Source organism: Cephus cinctus, unplaced genomic scaffold (genome assembly GCF_000341935.2).
Source record: "Cephus cinctus unplaced genomic scaffold, Ccin1 Ccin1_scaffold0502, whole genome shotgun sequence".
Lineage (NCBI taxonomy): Eukaryota > Metazoa > Arthropoda > Insecta > Hymenoptera > Cephidae > Cephus > Cephus cinctus.
The window spans coordinates 1,564-21,772 of NW_014333170.1; the positions used below are offsets into that span (position 1 = coordinate 1,564).

Below are 20,209 nucleotides of genomic sequence, written 5' to 3' on the forward strand. Positions count from 1 at the left end.
AATAAATAATATCGATAACAAATTCGTAATACTTACAAAGTCGCGAGCTTCTTCCTGATTTCGTCCGTTTGCCGGAGGACGCTCAGTTTCCCTCGTAGGAAGTTCCAATAGAAACGATAAGATGAATAAGAAAAAATTAAACATGTTGACTTTTTCGTTAAGTTATACTCAATGTCGAACAAGTAATGAACAGGAATCTAGGGAGCACAATGTTTTATAGACAGGTAGAAGGGAAAGGAAATAAAGAGTTCAATAGTCACAAGTCGATAAGAAGATTCGCGTTTCAAAAAGAATGTGGAAACTGATATTAATACAGTCTGGACACTATCATATCTACACTACGCTATGCGAGAATATATTACGTTAGTCTCAACAATTAAAAATAGATTTCTATTATAGGATTCAATTATTGATATGTTCATGAGGAAGATAAAACGAGTCATGATAATTATCGCAATAATATTCATACCAAAATCACAATCAATAATAGGATATGATTGTAAAGTAAATAATCTGAATATCACAACAGTCTCATTATTACAAGTTGGAACATGTGATTTACCAATTAACAAACCAATTGTGGAAAACGTCGAAATACAGCTGTTACAACTAACAGATTTTATGTCAACGGAAGTATTGCAATGTAAAATCGAAATTGATCGAACAATTTATTACTGCGGAATGTATTCGCATATTTCGGTCGTGAACAATGAGAGAAGAGAATATGTTCAGGAAACAACTAAAGAGCAATGTCAAAAAATTCATAATACAAGAACCATACAAATGACGCTAGGAAACATTATTGTTAGATTACCAATGAATGCTACATCAGATTATCCAATAACTCTCGCAGGGAAAATAGGAAATGATGGAAGTTGTAAAGGAGTACAGTATTCAGATCCTTATGGCTCATGGTCAGATGTAATTGTTCAAGCAAATGTCAAAATTTCAGTATACAATTTTAACGCAGTAGTTCATTTAAACGAAAATCGAATCAGCATGCCTTCAGGGTTAACATGTCACCTGAATGAAGGATCCTGTATGGATTTCGATAAAGGAAATTCATTTTGGACAACATCACCCAATTTATTACTGCGGAATGTATTCGCATATTTCGGTCGTGAACAATGGGAGAAGAGAATATATTCAAGAAACAACTAAAGAGCAATGTCAAAAAATTCATAATACAAGAACCATACAAATGACGCTAGGAAACATTATTGTTGGATTACCAATGAATGCTACATCAGATTATCCAATACCTCTTGCAGGGAAAATAGGAAATGATGGAAGTTGTAAAGGAGTACAGTATTCAGATCCTTATGGCTCATGGTCAGATGTAATTGTTCAAGCAAATGTCAAAATTTCAGTATACAATTTTAACGCAGTAGTTCATTTAAACGAAAATCGAATCAGCATGCCTTCACCCTCACATATACAGGAAAACAACTCAGCAATTAAAAGGTCATCACGAGAGATTTATATGTTGGACCATGGATCATTTACATTCGCTTTAGCAAAGAAAAGAGAGCGGAAAATTTGTGGATATACCGTAATTGAAACAGAACATCCAAAGCTGTTCATTCTAGAAACCAGGAAGGATGGAACTTTTGCAAGAAAGGGACCACTAGACACGAATAATCTGGATTTTGTCACGTACGTAAACTCTAAGTTCATTTTTATGGAAAAACATATGAATCAACAATTTTCTACTCTGTATCACGATATATTGGTACAACGATGTCTCTTACAACGACAAGTTTTAGAAAATGCATTAATGCTTGGAATAACTTCACCAGACGAATTTGCAAATACTATTATGAAAAAACCAGGATATATGACAGTCTCAGGAGGAGAAATAATATTTTTGATTAAATACATACCTGTCGAAGTAAAAATTAGACGAACTGAAAGATGTTATCAACAGTTGCCAGTTTATAAAGGAAACGATTCATATTTTATTACACCAAGAACTCATATGTTAATAAGAACAGGAACAGAGATTGACTGTAATGACATAGTAGCACCTATGTATTATATTCATAATATTTGGTATAAATTTACTCCAAATCCACAAAGAGCTATTGAACCAATGATCCTAAAACCAGATACAGAACCCACTTGGGAATATCAGAGTATTGACGTAGGTTCAAGCGGAATTTATTCAGATCAGGAAATGGAAAAATTAAGAAAACATATAATGTTTCCTGCTGAGAAACCTGCAGTCTTGAGTAACGTAGCTCGAGGAGTTACAGGACAAACTATGGAAAAACAAGGAATGTCAATATCTTATCTTTTAGACGAAGAAACAATAAATACTATTGTCAAGGATACATGGAAGAAAACTTGGGGATGGTTTACCGGGTTTGGAACATTTAGTGCAGGATTGTTAGGAATCTGGATGATAGTGAAATTTCTAAAGTTTGTTGTAGATACTATACTACATGGAATAGCTCTACATACAATACATGGATGGAGTCTATGGTTAATTGGAGCAATTTGGGACTCTTTAACCAGCTTCCTATTACATTTGGGACAACGCAGATACACAGATGGTATGACAGGATCAACAGCGGATACCAAAATCCCAGATGAAAACGAGAAAGGGAATCTGGAAGTAGGACCACCATCAGCACCTCAATTTAATTCAATGGAACAACGATCGTCAAATCAAACACAACCACAAACACAAACACAAACAAATGTATTATATCCGAGTTTGAAAAACGAATCAGGGAAACAACCAAATGAACAACCTAAGGTCATATATGTTCATATGGACGAAAACTAAGCAAATTGCATAGTTTCCGTTCTAAAGGGGGGAGGTGTTACGTTCCACTCCTTATAATTATAAATGGCAAAACACATTAATTTCTTCTACACATTATAATCATTTAATCATATAATAATTAATATAAAATATTATTAACGTTACACTAATAATATTAAATATTGCATTTTACCTTGTTAAAATTGAACAATGATAAATAAACGGATAGGCCTGAATCTTCTCGGATGACATTCAAGGAGATTCAAATAACGGAGTACGACTTGGTATATTGATTATCGGAAAAGGGTTAGCTATCAATCGATATATTAAGAATGTTGAAGAAGGGGAGTCACATTGACCAATCAGAAGTAGTTTTACTACTATAAAAAGGGAGCCAGAAGTAGCATTAGGTGTGTTTTAGGAAGAGACTAAGAGTGCAACATCAGAGTTGTCGGGTGTGTCGTGAGTGAAGTCAAAAATACCAAGTACCTCTAAAACTTATCCAAGTTACCAAAATCAGAGTATTCACAATTACTCGTAACCTTCCCGGATAGAACTGAAGCCGTTGTATAGGGCCTCTATCCATCCTTACTATTTCTAAAAAGGTAGAACTGAAGCCGGATCTAGGGCCTCTACCTTATCCTACCAAATCATTAATACAAATCGAAACTTCGATCAACATTCCATACATCATCAGAACTTGGATAGGACTGATTCACGCTGAACATCCTAATAGAGATTCGATCGGATACTGAAGGAATTCCAAATATACTTCTTATATAAAATCTGAGTAAGTACAGACTTATGCCTAAACGAAGTGGTAGAAAAGTGCAGTTATGTAAAATATTCAGACAATTAAATAAACCATATACTCAAAAACAAACAAAACCAACGAGCCAAAAGGATCTTGTCGCGACTGAATATCAAGTTAACGAATAAAACAATTCTATTCAATACTTACCGTGGAAATTGATTCCTATAGAATTTTCAAGTCTACCAAAAGATTTACCTACCGAAGAATCACTTAAAAATAGAATATTTCCAGATCCGCGGAGACATATCTTGAGAAATTATCACAACTCCAATTCATAAAATTCGTTAGGCCTTGTATTAACACGTGGACGTGCTGTAAAAGTAGACCGAACCAACGAATCATCACCTCACCACCAAGATAATCCTAACAATGCACTAATCCAACGAAGAATCCGTGATCGAAGGCCTGTAATGAGAATTCGATCGAACGACAGGGTTCAATTGCCCCGATCATGCCGTAATACGTATCCAAATTCCCCGAAATTTCCTGAGAGTCCCTTCCAAACTCAAAATCTTCCTTACGAACACCAATACCGATCATCATTAGTTACTGATCAATCCTCCGGTAGAGCAGTATCCCTTTTAGAGTCTTGAGGTCCACAGGATCATCTGATCCTTGATCAAATAAACTGAGTTCTCTCTCTCTCTCTCTCTCTCTCTCTCTCTCTCTCTCTCTCTCTCTCTCTCTGTCTCTCTCTCTCTCTCTCTCTACGATGAGTACATTTGCTCGGCATGCAAGAAAGCGATCAAGAGCCGAGTCGAGAAGTGTAGGACTTGCCCGAAACGCTTTTTTCACCCGGGATGTACGAGTAAGCACAAAATAGTTGATAAAAATCGCGAAATATTGCAGTGTACAGGCCCCTTCGATAATTTCTTGGTGTCAGAAACAATGTCATTGAAAATGCCGACGATAGCAGGATCCAGTGGAGATCGATTGGGATCGACGGAGTCGATTAGGGGAAGCAAAGTGATAAGTTCAAGCGGACAGGTTGAAGATAAAATTGATTGGTTGGTGAAAACCGTAAAATCGATTAAGGATGAAGCCGTATGCAAAGGCGAAGTTAAGAAGATAATCCAAGAAATAGTTCGAGAGGAGATGGGAAGTGTAAAGCAAGAAATAGAAGAGTTCAAAAGGATGCTATTAGAAAGAGATATTGTAACGCAACAGAGCGTATTTTTATTTTATTTCATTATAGGCACGAACGCAATGTTTTGTTTTGATTAGATAATACCCGATGATGGAATCCGCCGAGTGCGATTGAGCCAAAGGCATTCTGAGGGAAAACAAACCCAAGACCAAAACATTGCGGGTCCCTTTAAACTTTACGCGGGAAGATATTTTAAATCACCCGGAGTAGATAGTATAAGCGGGTCTCATAGATGGGGCAACGCAACAATAGAAAAAATTCAAAGTCGGCATTAACGTACGCTCCGCGAGTATAAAAGCCGAGCGAAATTGCGATAAGATATTCATTCGATCATTACACCTCCTACGGTGAAGCTCGAGACAGAAAAGTTCAGGATTTGAAAGTAATTAAGTAAAGGAGTTCTAATCCTTCCTGAATAGTCTGGACGGGTTCGTTGGAGTCATAGCGCCTCCAAACGATACTTACCAGCTAAAGCGGGGACGAGAGGAACAAAAAGGGTTACGGGCATTAGAAAAACCACCCGACCACCTTGCCTCTCAAGTCTCCTATACCAACTTACCTACAGATACCTCGTCAGCGGGTGGATAGCACCACCGACAGCTGTACAAGGTTTCCTAATCCTAAGGACCACTGAATCACGAGACGACATTGGCGGACAACATTGCGTTGTCACGCCATACTGAATCTCTTCCTTAAAAAGTGTGATTGGTGACCAATATAGCATTGTGAACCATATCTCATCCAAATACCAGGTGACTGTGTGACATTGGCGGGTAGCACTACGCTAGCTTATCGATATGCCCCACAGGGATCATACCAAATACCTATTGAAACGATTCTTGGTAAACCACATAGCGCGGCAAGCTATAGGATCGATTTAATAAATCCTTGATCCACTCTTCCACGAGAGATAAGGATAAAAGATAAAATAGAAGTAGGACGGACACTCGAGCATGACTCAGGGAACCGTAAATAATTAATTGTAATCAGATATACCGTGTCTTTTTAATAAACAAGAAAGAGGTTAAAAAGAATATAAATGGATTGGTTGAATCACACACCCAGAAAAAATCCTATTCGTCCGCCCAGAGCACGAGCTCATTAACGAAAATCCTACGTCCATCACGTGGTGAAACATAAGGATTCACCACAGTGCACTAAAGGTGATACCAGTGCACAACGTGAGGTACGGGGAGTAGGTAACAATATGGATGGAGCAAAAGGGCCAAAAGGTACCTATAGTGAAACAGTGAAGGACAAAAAAAAGGAAAAGATCATAATTATGGAGCCCAGAATGCAGCAGGAGAGTGAAGTGACTAAAAAGACAATAAAAGAAAAGGTGGACATTAAGTCGATGGGAATAGGTGTATCAAAGCTGAAAAAGGGTAGTAAAGGCACCGTGATATTAGGATGTGATACAGGTGGAGAACTAGAGAGTCTCAGGGCAACAGTGCAAGACAAAATGGGCGAGAATTTCATAGTTACGGAGCAGACACGAGCGAAACTGAATCTAAAAATTATTAATATGGAAGAGGATGAATTCGAGTTATCAGATGAGGAATTGATCGACATAATAAAGAAACAGAATGGACTGGAAGAAAATGAAAGAAGAGAAATTAAAATCGTGAAAAGGATAACGAAAGGACGAGTGCTGGGGCAGAATAGCAGAGAAAGAAAGGAAGACACAGCGATTGTAGAAGTGGATGAGCGGATTCATGTGCAGCTGTTGAACACAGGCAAACTTAGCATAGGCTGGAGAAAATGCCCCGTGTTCAATCATGTCAACGTAAGACGATGTTTCAAATGCTGGGGATATTATCACATAGTCAAAAATAGTACGAGAGAGGAAACCTGCTACAAGTGCGCAGGAAAACACAACGCAAGAGAGTGTACATCAAGGCTGAACAAGTGTGTTAACTATATGTTTAAAAACCAAATGTACAATCTAAAGTTGAATACCGAGCATAGTGCACTCGATCCGGAATGTCTTACATTCAAAAGAGCGATGCAAGAGGAGAAGAGAAGAGTAGGATGGACAGAATAGCAACCACAGACGGAATAAGTCATTTGGTACACAGATGCACAAAGTTTATTAGCACATAAGGATGAGATCAGGTACGAGGTAGTAGACAGAATGAAACTTGCAATTATAGCACTATCCGACACACGAGTGAATACTAAAATCGGAGACGAGGAAGTGGGGATACCAGGCTATAGTGTAATCAGATGTGATGCAGAGAACAGAAACATAGGAGGAGTTGTACTATATATCAGAAACGATATTAAATACGAGTTGGTATTAGAAAGCAAAATAGAATCGAACTGTTGGTCTGTGGCAATAGAAATATGTGATCGGCTATACAAAGGAATAGTAATGGTGGTGTATCACTCACCAAGTGCATCAGATGCGGATTTTATAAGGCATTTAGAGGATATAACAGAGGAAATGTCTGTAAAAGGGGAGTGTTTAATAATAGGAGATTTCAATATAGATATATCGGTCGAGTCGTTTTATAAAAAAAAGGCTATTAACAGGAATGTCAAGTTTAGGTATGAAGCAGTATGTAAGAGAGCCGACGAGAATAACTCAGAATAGTCGAACGATTATAGATCTATTATTTGCGAATAAGAAAGTACAATTACAATTAGAGATGGAACCAAAGATAACTGACCATGCATGGATAATTGTGAGGCTAGGTATGACCAAAAAAGGAACTAAGTACAGAGAATTTACAACCCGAAATTATCGTAATATTGATGAGGCGGAATTTAACAAAATACTGCAAAATATAATGAAACCGCAATATGAATTAGGAGTAAAACAAAGAGCGGAGTTATTTATTGATAATATAGTATTAGCGCTGGATATGTTAGCACCTAAAAAGATGCATAAAGTTCCAAGCGTATGGGTCGGAAAAAAATGGTTCTCTGATGATGTGAGGATGGCGACAGGAAGAAGAGATGAGGCATATAGAAAAGCAGTGTGCGATAGAACGGAGATCAAATGGCAGGAATTTAAGACGGAAAGAAATTCAGTAGTCAAAATGTTAAGGAAAAGGAAGAGAGATTATTACGAAAACATGATAGATTGTAATAAGAGTGATCTGGTAAAAATGTGGAAACCTTAAAGGAAGTAATCTGGGGTGAACCAAAAGGCGCGAAGATAATAGAAAACATAGATTTTGAAATATTAGGAGGTCTAACGGGTAGTAATACGGCTGACAAATTTAATATGTATGATGTTCAAAGTATTAATAACATTGTAGAGTCAATAAAGAGTGATACTATAGGGAAGCCCGAATAGAAGGATTTTAGTGGGCGGTGGTGTAGAAAATGAAAGATGTCTGTTAAACTTCGAAAATGTAGAAATAGAAGAATTGGAGAAGGTAGTTAAGGAACTTCCGAAAAAAAAGGGAACGGAGGAGGGAATATCGAGTGGCCCATTGAAAGTGGCGTAGAGTACAATAAGGCAAGAATTTGCTAAAGTAATCAATGGATCCTTGAGGGAAGCGTGCTGCCCCCAGAGTTGGAAAATTTCCACTATCATACCGATTCCGAAAGTAGATAAAGCCAAAAAGGCTAGTGAGTTCAGGCCAATTAACATGTTACCACTGTACGAAAAAGTGATAGAATTAGTAGTAAAGAATCAATTTGAAGCATACTTAGGAAGAAACAATATTATAACAGAACATCAGTCGGGTTTCAGAAAGCAATACTCGTGTGAAACTGCGATTTAGACGGTTATAGATGAATGGAAAACCAGCATCAGCGAAGGACTTATAGTCGGGGTAATATTTATGGACTTAAAACGAGCTTTTGAGACTGTGGATAGGGAGATACTAATAGAGAAACTTTACCAATATGGAATTAGAGGGAAAGTATTACAATGGATGCGATCATACTTAAGTAATAGAACACAGCAAGTTCGTTTTAATAACCTGTATTCGAAAATTATTAAGATGAAATATGAAGTGCCACAAGGGACAGTATTGGGACCGCTGCTGTTCCTCATATATATAAATGATATAGTCGATAACTGTTCGGGAGTATGTGCCATAAAAATGTATGCAGATGATACACTTATTATATGTGACAGCTAAAAGTAGTGTGGAATTAGAGAGGAAAATGAATGTGGCATTAAATATTGTGGAAGAGTGGATGAACAGAAATAAGTTAAACATAAATGCGGGAAAAACTAAGTTTATGAGCGTCAGAAGTGTAAGAAAAGAATTAAGAGGTAATATTACATTAAAATGTTTGGATAGCACGGAACTAGAGCGAGTGACAATAATGAAATACTTGGGTATAATTATTGACGATAAGCTTAGATTCAACGATCATGCAGAGTACATGTTAAAAAAGATAGGTAAGAAAACAAGTTTGCTGAACAGAATAGGCCAATATATATCTGCATACACCAGATGTGTGATATATAAAACGATAATAGCACCACATTTCGAATATTGTGCAACACTGCTAGTGGGTATGGGAGAAACGGAGCTAAATAAACTGCAGATGGCGCAAAGCCGAGCGATGCGCGTTATATTACAGTGCAGCCGATACAGGAGAGTGGAAGATATGCTGCAAGCGCTACAGTTTATGTCCGTGAGACAGAGGCTTATGTTTAATGTTTGTATTTTTGTTTTTAAAGCAGTCAATGACCTATTGCCAAAAGATTTAAGAAAGAAGACGGGAATGCGCAAAAAAGTATGTTTTACGAAGGCGCAAAAATGTATAATGCGTTACCCGTAGAAGTGAAGACATGTGACAGGCTAGTTCAATTCAGACGTATGCTGAAAGAATATATTATATCAACTGTTGAGTAGTATGTAAGAATTGATGTAACCGTAGATAGTAAGATAATATGTAATACTATATACTCTAAATAGCTGAAAAAGCTAAATAAATCAATCTCTCTCTCTCTCTCTCTCTCTCTCTCTCTCTCTCTCTCTCTCTCTCTCTCCCCCTCTCTCTCTGTTAGGTCCATTGCTTTTCTCCTTGTTTATTAATGACGTAAATGCATGCCTCAATTACTCTAGTCACATGACATTCGCCGATGACACACAAATCTATCTCCACTGTCCGCCGAGATTGCTACAGCAAGGACTCGATCGTATCGCCTGCGATACCGCAGCTATCTTCGATTATGCCAACACTAATGGGCTTAAGCTGAATCTGTCTAAATCTAAAGTAATGATTTTGGGTAGTTCCACTTATGTTAACTCTTTCTATGCTAGTCTGCCTCCACCTATCGCCATTAACGGAGTTGTTCTACCATTCACGAATGAAGCGCGTAACCTAGGGGTAATCATTAAGGATGTTCTTTCTATATTGTTCAAACATTGATAGAAAGATAAAAAATGTCACATTGTTTATTTTCCCTACTTAAATACGTGTGCAAAGTTTGCAGTCAATTATCTTAACGGTTCAATAGTTATTCAACATTCAATTTAACATGGGTTCTTATAGAGTAGCAGCACATTCTTGAATATATGAACGAAATTAATAAAGAAGCAACATTGCTACCATGTTCAAACTTTTTGTGTGCGTTGATCCAATTCTGGGTAATATTTGTAAAAAAAAGTTCTCGAGGATCCTTAGCCGTTCTCGAGTTATTTATGAAAAATCAATGGAAAATATCAGAAACGGGCTGTAATATTCGTTTCGTCTGTGAAACCGTGGCAACGCAGCGTCAGAAGTACGGACAGAAACATTCCAGGGATGTTCCAAAGATTATTGGGGACCACCACAATTACCGTTCATATGTGGATTTTCAGTTCAGCAGGAGTAAATTATGATGAATGGTTATTTGTAACATCGAAATTTTTAACTTTTAATAATTTGTTTATTTAATTTCAAAATATAACTTTTTTCAATAATACTTATATATAATTTTAATTTGCCAAATTTCTTTTAACTTATATTTTATATCAAAATTGAACGAGACTTCCGTTTCCGGCGACGCTGTGAGAAGGTGTTACAGTGACAGTGTACATAAGGCAAACGGTGTGCGATGTAAGAGACGGGCAAACAGGCAGAGAAAATATAGTGCTAGAAGAAGGAAGGAATAGGGAATAAAGAGAATAATGCAGCATAAATAGGTAGGGTAAGGAGGGTGAGCTAAACGGGGGACAGAAAAGGAGACAGAGAATGAGGTTAGGAGTGCAGAGGGACTGGGAAAGGCGGGAGGCAGGTAGCAAGGAAGAGGGACAGACAAGTGGAGACAGAAGGTAAGGAAGGAAACAAGTGAGGTTGTTAGGACAGATATAAAGGTAGAGGGCAGGCGGTCAGGATAGCGTGGGCCGGTAAGGAAGGGAGTAACGGGAGCAGGTAAGGAAGGAAGCGGTTATGGAAGAAGAGGGCAGGGGTCTGAAAAAGAATTTAACACTTGAGAAAGTACGGATAGGGAGGACAGCAAGTGAGGGAGATCTGGTGGGAGCAATGAGGGAAAAAAGGAAAGAAAGGGAGGCAAAAGGAAAGAAGAGGCAGAAGAGGCGGAGGTTTCCAAGAGGAGTAGGAAAGTGGAAAGATCACCGACAAAGGAGGCAGGAACAAAAGGAATGGAAGAAATGATGAGGAGAATGGAAGATGTAATGAGGTCGGAGTGTGAAAGAATTAGAGAGAGTGTAGATGAGCTAGCGTGTGAAGGGAGGAAGGAGAGAGAGGAGATGAGGAAACGATGGGAAGAAGAGAGAGTTGAGATGAGGCAAAGGATACAGGAGCTAGAGAGAAAAGTGGAAGGTCTAGAAAAGGACAGGCTGGAAAAGGACGAAAGGGAGAGAAATGGGGTAAATGGAGAAGAGAGGGTGGAGACAGGGGGAAGACGAAAAGGACTAGAGGAAAAAAGGATGAGAGATCTGGAGGTTAGTTTGGATAGGAGAGAACGGGAAATAAGAAAGAACAACATTGTGATAAAAGGAGTGAAAACGGGAGATGGGGAAGAATACACAAAGGAGGTAGACAGGATCTGGGAGATAATAGGAGCCGTAGGAGGTAGAAAGAAGATAAGAAGAGTAGGAGGACAGGACAGGGAAGGAAGGGAAGTAGTGTGGGTGGAGCTAGAAGGGCCGGAAAAGAAAAGGGAGGTAATGAGGGTAAAGAGTAAGCTGAAGGGAGAAAGAGAAAGGATAGAGGATGACCTGACGGTGGAGAAAAGGAGAGTAAAGTGGAAGATAGAGAGAGAAGCTCAGAAAGAAAGGGCATAGGGAAACAGGGTGCGAATAGGGTACATGAAAATGTGGGTGAACGGGGTGGTGAAGATGTGGGACGAGGTAAGGGAGGATTGGGCGGCGAAGACGGGAAACGCGTAGCGGTGGAAAAGGAGAAAGGGGAAAAGAGGATATTAAAGATGAGTAAAGAAGAGGAAAAGGAGAAGGAAGTGTATAAGGTGGGGTTCTGAAATGTGGCGAGGGTGAAAAGAAAGGACGAGGACTTCTGGACAGGGTTAAGATCGAGGGACGCAGTGGTAATGCTAGAAACATGGGTAGATAAGAAAGGTTGGGAAGGAATAAAAGAGAAGTACAAGAAAGGTTTTAAGTGGGAGGTGCAGGAAGCTGAAAGGAGTAAAGGAAAAGGCAGTACAAGGGGAGGCATGGTGATAGAGGTCAGGGAAGGTATAAAACTGGGAAGAATAGGGGAGTGCGGAGAGCAGGGGTGGTGGGAAAGAGAAGTAAAGCTAGGTAAGGAATGGTGGTGGATAGTTGGGATTTATGTAATTAAAGATATAGACAAGAAGCTAGAGCTGTTGGAAAAGTGGCTGGAAAGAAGAGGGGATGAGTGTACAGTGATTATAGGAGGGGATTTCATTGCTAGAACGGGAGGGGAAGGAGGTATGGTGCTAGATACGAGTGGGAAAGGCCGAGAGGCAGAAAAGGTGTCGAAAGATAGAAGTATTAATAGCGAAGGGAAAAAATTGTGTAATTTAATAAATGAAAGAGGATGGGGAATTTTGAGTGGATGTGTGAAAGGGGACGAGGAGGGGAATTGGACGTTCGTGGGTGAAAGAGGTTGTTTGGTGATAGATTACATAGTGATGAGTGAAATGGTGAGAAATAGGGTACTGAGGATGGAAGTAGAAGGGAAGGTGGACTCAGATCATCTGCCGGTAGTGGTCTGGTTACGTGGAGAAGGAGGGAAGAGGCATCATAAGGGTCAGAGCAAAGGGGAGGGAATAGTCAGAGGCGAATGGACAGAGAGAGGGAAAGAGTTGTTTCAGGAAAAGGTAGAGATGTGGGAGTGGGGTGAGCGGAGTGTGGAGGAAGGGTGGGAGAGCCTGAGAGGGAAAGTTGTAGAGGGGCTAAAGGAGACCGAGAAGCTGAAGAAGAAAGGAGGGAGGAGTGGATGGTGGGACGAGGCGTGTAGAGAAGGAAAGGAGATTTTAAAGGTGAAACTGATGGAGTTCAAGAAAGGGAAGGGGGATGAAGTAGGGTTCAGAGAGGAAAAAAGGAGGTACAAGAAGCTGTGTGATGATAAGAGGAAGGCGGAAACGGTGAAGTGGGAAGAGGAGATAAAGGCAATAAGGACGGAGGGGCAGGTTTGGAAGGTAGTAAATAAGGGAAGAAAAAGAAGGAAGGGCGTGAACGAGAACATCAGGATGAATGAATGGGATATATATTTCAGAGGTGTGATGGGAGGGTCGGAGGAGAGAGTGAGGGGAGGGGAGTTAATAGAAAGAGAGGTGGTGCAGGGACTGAAGGATAGGAAGGCGGTGGGGGAGGACAAAATTCCAAATGAAGTATGGAAGTACGGAGGACAGTATATCGAGAGGGCATTATGGGATATGTGTAGGTGAGTGTGGAGAGGAGAGGGGTGGCCGAAAGGGTGGAAGGAAGGCGTAGTAGTTCCTATAGTGAAGAAGGGGGAGGGAAAAAAGGTGGAGGAGTATAGGGGGGTCACACTGACGCAGACAGCGTACAAAGTATACGTAGGGGTGCTGGAAAGGAGACTGAGGAGGGAGGTGGAAAGAAAAAGGTTGCTGCCACCGAGTCAAGCAGGCTTTAGGAAAGGAATGGCGACTGTGGACAACATCTATGTGCTAAATTACCTGATTAACCAAGAGGTAGGTAAAAAGAAAGGAAAGCTAATGCTGCTTTTTGTAGACTTCAGAACGGCTTTTGTCTCGGTAGACAGGGGGAAATTGTTGGAGAGTATGAGGGAAAGAGGGGTAAGGGAAGGGCTAGTGAGAAGATGCGAGGTAGTGATAGAGGAAACACGTAACAGAGTCAAAGTAGGTAGGGAGGTAGGAGAGAAGTTCTGGACAGAGAAGGGGGTAAGGTAGGGATGCCCGCTCAGCCCCCTCCTGTTTGTCCTTTTCCTGGCGAACCTAGACGAAGAACTAGAGAGGGGCAGATGGGGGGGAGTAGAGCTGGGGGGGGGAAGAAACTGTTCTCACTAGCGTATGCGGACGATGTGGTGTTAATGGCGAGAGAGGAAGATGAGATGAGAGGCATGATGAGGACGCTGGAGAGATATGTGGAAGGGAAAGGGTTAGAGGTAAACATAAGGAAAACAAAGGTGATGAGATGTAGGAAAGGAGGTGGGAGATTTAAAAAGGTGAGCTGGAGATGGATGGGAGAGGAAGTGGAAGAGGGTAAAAAGTATACGTATCTGGGGTATGTAGTTAAGAGGAATGGAGATCAGGAGGAACATGTCAGAGAGAGAGTGAAGAAGGGAGCGAAAGTGCTAGGATAGGTATGGGCAATTGGAAAAAGGAAGTTCGGAGACGACTGGGGAAGAAGGGTATGGCTGTTTTACAAGTTGGTTTGGTCGGTTGTAAGTTATGGGTTAGAAATCTGGGGATGGAGGAAAAGAGAGGCGGTTGAAAGACTGCAGGAAAGGTACTTAAGATGGGTGTTAGGGGTAACAAGAAAAGTGCCAGGGTATATGGTAAGGGAGGAGGTAGGAAGGGAGGAGATGGAAGCAAGGGCGGGAATGAGGGCTTGGGGGTATGAAAAGAGAATAGACGAAGGAAGAGAGGGGGGGGGAGCTAGCGAGAAGATGCAGAATGGAAATGAAGAAGAGGGTGAGAGCTGGAAAAGAGGTAGAGAGAGGGGAAGGGGAGAGAAGAGAGTTTTACGAAATTAGAGGCTGAAAGGTAGAGAAGGTAGAAGAGATGTGGGAGTCAGGAAACATGAGAGGAGAGGAGATAACGAACATAGAAAGAAGGAAACAGAGGGAGGAAAGATGGGCCAGGATAATAGAATCAAAGGGGAACAAGGAATATAAATTCGTTAAGGGGAAGGGGGTGCCCGAATACCTAAAGAGGGGCTGGAAGGAGGAGAGGTGGAGCAGAGTGGCGAGGTTTAGGCTAAGGGATGAGATGAAAGGAGGAATGTACTGGGAGAAGGAAGAAAAAAACAGGTGTAGAATATGTGGGTATGGAGAAGAGACGTGGGAACATGTACGGGAGGTATGCTCGGGTTTGGGGATAGACAGAGAACGGCAAGAGATGAGAGAGGAAGTGTTGGGGGAGAAAGGACAGGGGGAAAGCTGGCTAGTGGAAATAGAAAGGATAAGGAAAGAATGGGGGGAGAGAGGGAAGGAGAATTAGGGGGGGATTAGGAAAAGAGCACCGGAAACGGAGGTCGGTCGGGTGAGAGGTGGAGAGAGTGTTGCGAGGGCGTGAGTGAGTGAGAGATAGGAGAGAATGAGCCAAAAGAGTTTTTTCTTTGAAATTTCTTTTTCTCTTTTGGCGAGCGAGGCACGAGGTGTGTGCGAGAGAGCGAGGTTGTAAATAGGTAATATGGTATATGGTAATATGTAAATAGGTTAATTTGTACAGCAGTTTTAAGTTTTTGGTGTAAGTGGAGCGGGAGTCCGTGCTGTACCCCGCAAGGGAATAAATGGCATACATATTATATATATATATCAAAATTAAACATTTTCGCTAATAAATATTTCAATAAATAAAATATTTGATTTAAAAACATAACAATTTCTAATAATGTTTATATTTAATATTTAAATTTCATACCATTCATGATATGATAATACGATAATATTATAATATTATAATATGATAATATGATAATCGACAAAACAGGATTTAAAAATCTTGTTTGTGATTTCTTATTTTTATTTTGTTGAAGACAGTCAAAAATTTTTTTGAGGGACAGGTTATGACTTGTTACCACCGGTTTTCCGTTTATTTTGTGTCCTAGCAGCTCAGTTACACCAGTTTCACCAGAGGTACCATAAATTTGCTTGAGACTGTTAACGGTTATCGAAGCTTTTGCCATTTTTTTGAGAAGATCCTTACTTAGCACCCCTTTTAATTGGTCAAAAGTCGGAAGAACATTTCTTATGCGATTATCATCGTCCCATTTTTGAGACTGCTCACAATAATCTTTTGCACTTTTTGTGAGAATTTGTTTTGATATTTTAATTTTTTAAAGAATTTTACCCAAGATCTGTACATCGTGTATAGCGTTATGAACGCCAGCGCTCGGGATGTTCAACCACTCTGCCAAACCTGTGATTGTACATGCACCTTTGCCCTTTCTACCGGTATGTTTTCTTATTATGGATAACGTGTCAATGAAACCGTGAAAAACTTCCGATAAATCTTTCTGTAAAGAGCATGACGTGATTGCGCTGTAGATCCTGGGGCCGTCAAAGCAGAGGTTATGCGTCGCTATATAACATTTTCTTCCAAATGACGTCAACCAATGAATAAAATCTCCTAGGGCAACTCGGAGAGGAACAGATGAGACTTGTACTCCATGGTACATAAGATCTCCAAAATGATTTGTAAGGCCATTGGCGCCAGTAGCAGATATCGATATTTGTTGAATTGGGTTCACGTATGTTGCAAACGTTTTGGAACCACATGTCGCAGTAATTTGCAAAATATCACAGTCTTGTCCAAGGCCCGAAGTTTCCAGATCGATTAGAATAACGGGAGACATTTCATCACTATCTTCTTCCTCAATGCCAGAATTCTCAGGTTCTGGATCATTTTCCACTGCACGTGCACTGAGAAGGGTACAGTTACTTTCGTAAGTTACGCCTTCGCGATTTGCGATCTTATGCCTTAAGGCAGCTCTGCTTTCTTTCAGAGCAAGAGGTTGTTTTTTAAATGCTTGACTTCGAATCAATTACCGCCGACACGTAACTTTCCGATCAATCTTGGAAATGTGCCGCGACTGAAACTTTCCAGGAGACAGGCCAAGAAATGTGGCCACTTTTTGAGTGTAGCTCTCTCCTATGTTCTTCTGGTCAACAGCACAAGCGAACCGAAAGTCGGCTGACTCCGACAAACTGTAACAACGTGATTTTGGGGCCTTGCTTGTCATGATAGCATTGAGGCTTTCATTCACGTTACTCGAGGCACATGCTGAAATTTTTGTGCGTTTGAAGCTAATTTGTCGAAGATCTCCCTCAAACTTACAAATAGTTGGGGATCACGAAAACCTCCGGGAATTATTCGATGATCGTAATTTTCTTTGTCCTTGACATATCCACACCAAGAACCCCATTTGCTGTGGTCATTGAATGCATGATACGGGATACATCGAATAGCATCCGCTGAAGCGGCACTATTTCCTTTGTTTTGAGCCAAAGCGTATGAAAAGCATCGGCGAAGATATAGTATACCATCCTTTTTCAGCTCTCGGTAACTGTTTTCGATTTTATAAAGCTCTTTCTTGACACCTCCAGATGCATGATTTATATCCGAGTGCTTTACAATTGTATGGAAGCTGGACGCACGACAAGCTGCGGTGGTTGATCTATCGTCATCACCAATAAGGACTCCGACTTCAAGGTATTTTGATTGGAGGACTGTACTCGACGTTACAATATTTTTTGCGACGTCGGGCTCCATTGCTTTTGCAGTTCCCCAAAAATTTAGTCGACAATCGTGATTAGCTGGATTGTTTCCATTGTCGCATTTTTTACATTTTCTGTTGCGAGTTGAATTATCCAGAATGAGCCCAGACATGCTGCCGATAATTGCCCCGAATCCATTCAAACTATCGTAGTTCCTTCTAGTGCCTCTAGTACTCCAGCCCATGTTGTACGAAGCCATAATGCGTACAACATTATCGAATGTTACCGACGTTTCTTCACCTTCAGAGCTATCTTCATAACATTCACTTTCCTTCATTGGTGGTATTACGAAACCGGAGCGAAGATTGTCTGGCCTACGTGAAGAAATAACAATAAGGAAAAAATAAGGATAAGGATAAAGGATGTCTAAAAAAATGAATAAAGCGCTTGAAGAGAATATTATTCATTGATATAGTTTTGCATTAAATATTTTACATTCATTTTCTTTCTTTTGCTTTCTCATAGAGGAAGCTTTGTTTTCATGAAAAAAAAAATTTCTGATAATTTTATGTCAGCGATCTTCTCTGAAACACATTGAGCAATTTATAATTACAATAACTGTTCAATGTTTTCTGCATTCTCCACAGTCAGCTGCCGCTCCAAATGTGCTGCGTTCTGGCAACTCCCCTTCACAATACTTTCTGTGGCTTGTCCAACTTCTTGCTCATATCTCTTGAATGTCTTGAAGTCAATAGTTGGAATATTGAGGCAGGATAGTAGTTTATTGAGATGTGTATGGCCCAATCCACCATGCAGAACACCTTGAAACGCAATGAAAGAGTCGATTATAATTTATGATTGAATTGAAAAGAATTCAATGGATGTTACTGAAGCATTGACAAGTACATAGAATATTTTACACACCTCCATTAGGTCAGGTATTTTGCACACACACATATTTTACTTATATTTCGAAAATATCGAAAATATGTATGTAATGCATACAATTTTTTGCAGGAATATCTATAATATATAAATAATAAAAAAAGAAGAACTCACCGATTCCTGCTTTAGTATTGACGTCAAAGCGAGATAAGCGTCGTTTTCCCCAGTTGTGATGCTTGCCTGTAGTCACCGAATTTATGAGTAAACATTTGTGACATCTCACCAGCAGTATCGAGCCTAACCCTCTGCGTGTTTCTTTTTCTATATACTGCAAAGAAAGCACTTCCTTACACGACACACACCACAATTGTTCAGCGAGAACGGATAATTCGACAACACGTCGTCCCTCCGTGAACTCCGATTGAGTAGCATCATTTTGATCCTCTTGTGACTCAAATTTCGAGTTTGCATCGATTTCACTTGTGGCTTTTTTCGTTTCATTTACATTTTCACAATTCTTGCTTCGAGCTAATCGCTGTTTATAAACCGCGTCCGTTACTAATCGGCCTTTCCACCGTTTTATTTTTTCTATTGCCATTTCGTTCGTTAGCAGTGATTGCGTCTATCTAACCTCTCAATATACTTGAACGTTACGTTCGAGCATGGCGTTCGATCGTCTTATCATTCACCTACGGATACTAAATCGCTTGGAATACAGTGAGAGAGAGAGAGAGAGAGAGAGAGAGTGCGATGCGGACAAGGATGTGCGAGAGAGCAGCTCGAACACGCTTTCTCGCCGCGTCGCATTGGTACCAATATAAAATAATGAATCAGTGCAATACCAGGCAATACACTGTTGTCGCGATTGATATACGATTTTTAACATATTATTTTGACTTGTAAAAAGTCCTACAAGTGAAAATATCACATCAATGATGATTAATTATATATCTTCTATGTATATCTTATATATGTCTATGAGACATATTTCATGTATACCAGGCATCAAATGATGATTGAGATTGCATGTCTCATGTGAACAACGAATTTTTTTTACAGTTCGATTTAGGTCGAATTCATGTCCAAAAGTTTTCTGTCGACCATCACAAAATGAGCAAAATCCACTAATATATTAGTTTATAGAGTCAAAAACATGTTTATTACCATTATTGTAGCCTTTCACAACATACCAGTGCGTATGGTTCATATTTTACCTCCGTAAAACCGAGAATTTCATCTATTTCAGATTTCAGTAACTTTTGTCTGGTACTGTATAACCAGAACATCCTTAATGCCAATCTCTCATGGACCAGTCACGTATTGTCCATCTCTCAGAAGGTTCATTTTTCTCTTCATAAGCTGAAATATCATAAGCACTCTCTATCACAGCAATTAAGAGTCAAGCTAACGACCACCTTAATTTTTCCTCACATTGATTACTGCTGCCTAGTGTACAACGATGTAACTGGTGAGCTGAATACGAAACTTCAGCGTCTTATAAACTGCGCTATTCGCTTTATTTTTTATCTGCGTCTCGATGTACTGTGACGTGATTTTTCGAATCACGGTCCCAAGGCGGCTCCGGTTACCGATATAGATAACGTTCTCGATTTCTGGTTCTCTTCGGGTCGTACCCTGCTCAGAAGCTACGCTCTCGGGTTGATTCGTACAGTTATGTCAAGGCTCCCGTAAGATTGTGTCAGAGTTTTGTTGAGGTCGAGGTGCTCGAATCTGCCGTGGGGATATAGTCTCGACGTACCGAGTTGCCCGGCAGAGGAGAGTACCCGACGGAGACGTCTCCACGGACCGGCAGAAGCCCGGGTGA

General features: G+C 40.1%; 3 protein-coding genes across 3 annotated transcripts; 2 read left to right on the forward strand and 1 right to left on the reverse strand.

Moving 5' to 3' along the window:
- The first annotated feature begins 59 nt into the window (after positions 1-59).
- LOC107268247 lies at positions 60-1,641 on the forward strand. Its single transcript, XM_015740836.2, has 3 exons — positions 60-683; positions 1,102-1,464; positions 1,566-1,641. Exons 1-3 carry the CDS (start codon positions 415-417, stop codon positions 1,639-1,641), a joined length of 708 nt encoding a protein of 235 aa, XP_015596322.1. The 5' UTR covers positions 60-414.
- Positions 1,434-3,593, forward strand: LOC107268248. Its single transcript, XM_015740838.2, has 2 exons — positions 1,434-1,656; positions 1,767-3,593. Exon 2 carries the CDS (start codon positions 1,778-1,780, stop codon positions 2,789-2,791), a length of 1,014 nt encoding a protein of 337 aa, XP_015596324.1. The 5' UTR covers positions 1,434-1,656; positions 1,767-1,777; the 3' UTR covers positions 2,792-3,593.
- A 14,513-nt stretch (positions 3,594-18,106) lies between these two features.
- LOC112494426 lies at positions 18,107-20,203 on the reverse strand. Its single transcript, XM_025085550.1, has 2 exons — positions 18,559-20,203; positions 18,107-18,320 (listed from the first exon to the last, which is right to left on the reverse strand). Exons 1-2 carry the CDS (start codon positions 18,980-18,982, stop codon positions 18,109-18,111), a joined length of 636 nt encoding a protein of 211 aa, XP_024941318.1. The 5' UTR covers positions 18,983-20,203; the 3' UTR covers positions 18,107-18,108.
- Between the last annotated feature and the right edge of the window lie 6 nt (positions 20,204-20,209).

What these genes read in the sequence shown, in the direction of transcription:
- LOC107268247 (XM_015740836.2), top strand. Translation starts at nt 415, where the DNA reads ATGTTCATGAGGAAGATAAAACGAGTCATGATAATTATCGCAATAATA. An exon ending in ACAATTTATTACTGCGGAAT is followed by an intron (nt 684 to 1,101) that starts GTATTCGCATAT and finishes TTACTGCGGAAT; the next exon opens with GTATTCGCATATTTCGGTCG. An exon ending in AACAACTCAGCAATTAAAAG is followed by an intron (nt 1,465 to 1,565) that starts GTCATCACGAGA and finishes TAATTGAAACAG; the next exon opens with AACATCCAAAGCTGTTCATT.
- LOC107268248 (XM_015740838.2), top strand. Translation starts at nt 1,778, where the DNA reads ATGCTTGGAATAACTTCACCAGACGAATTTGCAAATACTATTATGAAA.
- LOC112494426 (XM_025085550.1), bottom strand. Translation starts at nt 18,982, where the DNA reads ATGGCAATAGAAAAAATAAAACGGTGGAAAGGCCGATTAGTAACGGAC. An exon ending in CAATACTAAAGCAGGAATCG is followed by an intron (nt 18,321 to 18,558) that starts GTGAGTTCTTCT and finishes TTGCGTTTCAAG; the next exon opens with GTGTTCTGCATGGTGGATTG.